Here is a 1,725-nt window from a genome sequence, read left to right on the forward strand (position 1 = left end):
GAATGTTATATGACATGGTGCATGGTTATGGCCCCAAACCCAATGTGATTGGTTGTGTGTGTGTTTGTTGTAATTCATAATACGGCCTGCGTGTCGTGCCTTTCACCTTCATTATTCTGGTTGTAAAATTAGATTACCCTCAAATGTAACTTAAGGTTTCTCTCAATTGTAATGTACAATGAAGAATAATTCTACACTACTGGAGGACGGTGCAAAGGATGGAGGCCAACAACACATGACGACCAAAGGAAGCACTTGGAGAAGATGCTAATCCCTAGGTTGACCATTCGCTCTTCTCATTGGCTTGAGAAGATCGTAGAAAGGGCCATAACCATGTCACGTTTACTTTATGCATATATGTGATGTATGTGATGTTTGTATGTGATGCATGCGTAGTTAGTTGTCACAAAATTAGGTCACTTATCATATGCCTACCAAAGTTTAATACTTACAATTACCTTGTTCAATCGTAGCGCGTTTGCCAAAGCAAAGTGACTCGATTTACCTCGGTAATGTGCGACAGGACAATTGTGATGTCCGACTATTAAACTTTGGGTTTGACTTAACTAAGCTCTCTCAATTAGATTGATGAACTTAGAGGCATAGCTCATACGAGACATCTACCTAACTTATACGAATCTTGGGCGATTAGCCAAAGCTAACTCAAGATGAGTGGTAATTTAGAAGGATATCTCATGTGATGGGCATAATGAACAAATTCTGTTGTTCATATAATTATACAAGAGTTACATTAGATGTAATTGGTAAAATGTACCTACCTAACTTATACGAGTCTTGGGCGATTAGCCAAAGCTAACTCAAGATTCGGTATAATATGGATCTTGTCCCACTTTGTGACCAGTGGGAGAATCATTTAGTTAAAGGCCTAATTAAATGATTGAAATATGATACATTTCTGCATTTTCTGTATTATAGATCACCATGTCATCAAACACGTCAAACTCTCTCTCTCTGCGATCTGTCCTTGATAAGGACAAGCTCAATGGAGCTAACTTCCTGGACTGGTACAGGAACTTGAGGATAGTCCTCAAGCAAGAACGCAAACTGTACGTCCTAGAGCAGTCCATTCCTGAACCACCCGCCCCTACGGCCACTCGTGCTGACAAGGATGCTTATAAGAAGCATCAAGATGACGCACTAGATGTGTCATGCCTTATGCTTGCCACTATGAACTCTGAGCTTCAGAAGCAACATGAGAACATGGATGCCTATGGTATGGTTGAGCATCTCAAGCAACTATATCAAGGTCAGGCAAGGCACGAAAGATTCGAAGTGTCGAAGGCCTTGTTTCAATGCAAGATGCAAGAAGGAACTCCCGTAGGTACCCATATACTCAAGATGATTGGGTACGTTGAGAACCTAGAGAGATTGAGATTTCCATTGGGCCAAGAGCTGGCCACTGACCTTGTTCTGCAGTCACTGCCGGAAGGCTACAGTCAATTTGTTATGAACTACAACATGAATGAAATTGACAAGCCTTTACCTGAGATGTTGAGCATGTTGAGAACTGCTGAACTCAACCTTAAGAAGGCAACAAAGGCAAGCAGAAGCCTAAAGGGAAGGGTAAGACCCAAGCCAAAGGCAAAGGTAAGGCAAATGCATTGAAACCCAAAGGTGGAGTGCCTAAGGAAGGAACCTGCTTCCATTGTGGTGAGACCGGACATTGGAAGAGGAACTGCAAGCTATACCTGCAAGAGGTGAAAA

General features: G+C 42.0%; 1 protein-coding gene across 1 annotated transcript; it reads left to right on the forward strand.

Annotated features, from left to right (window-relative positions):
• Positions 1–936: 936 nt before the first annotated feature.
• On the forward strand, positions 937–1,608 carry LOC141815992 (uncharacterized; the record flags this gene model as incomplete). Its single annotated transcript, XM_074703838.1, has 1 exon — positions 937–1,608. A coding segment is annotated over one exon (672 nt), but the record flags the coding sequence as incomplete, so codon positions are not given.
• Between the last annotated feature and the right edge of the window lie 117 nt (positions 1,609–1,725).

This window comes from Curcuma longa, unplaced genomic scaffold, assembly GCF_044706935.1.
Source record: "Curcuma longa cultivar G26 ecotype Majalengka, Jawa Barat unplaced genomic scaffold, ITB_CL_G26_1.1 contig_13523, whole genome shotgun sequence".
Taxonomy (NCBI): domain Eukaryota; kingdom Viridiplantae; phylum Streptophyta; class Magnoliopsida; order Zingiberales; family Zingiberaceae; genus Curcuma; species Curcuma longa.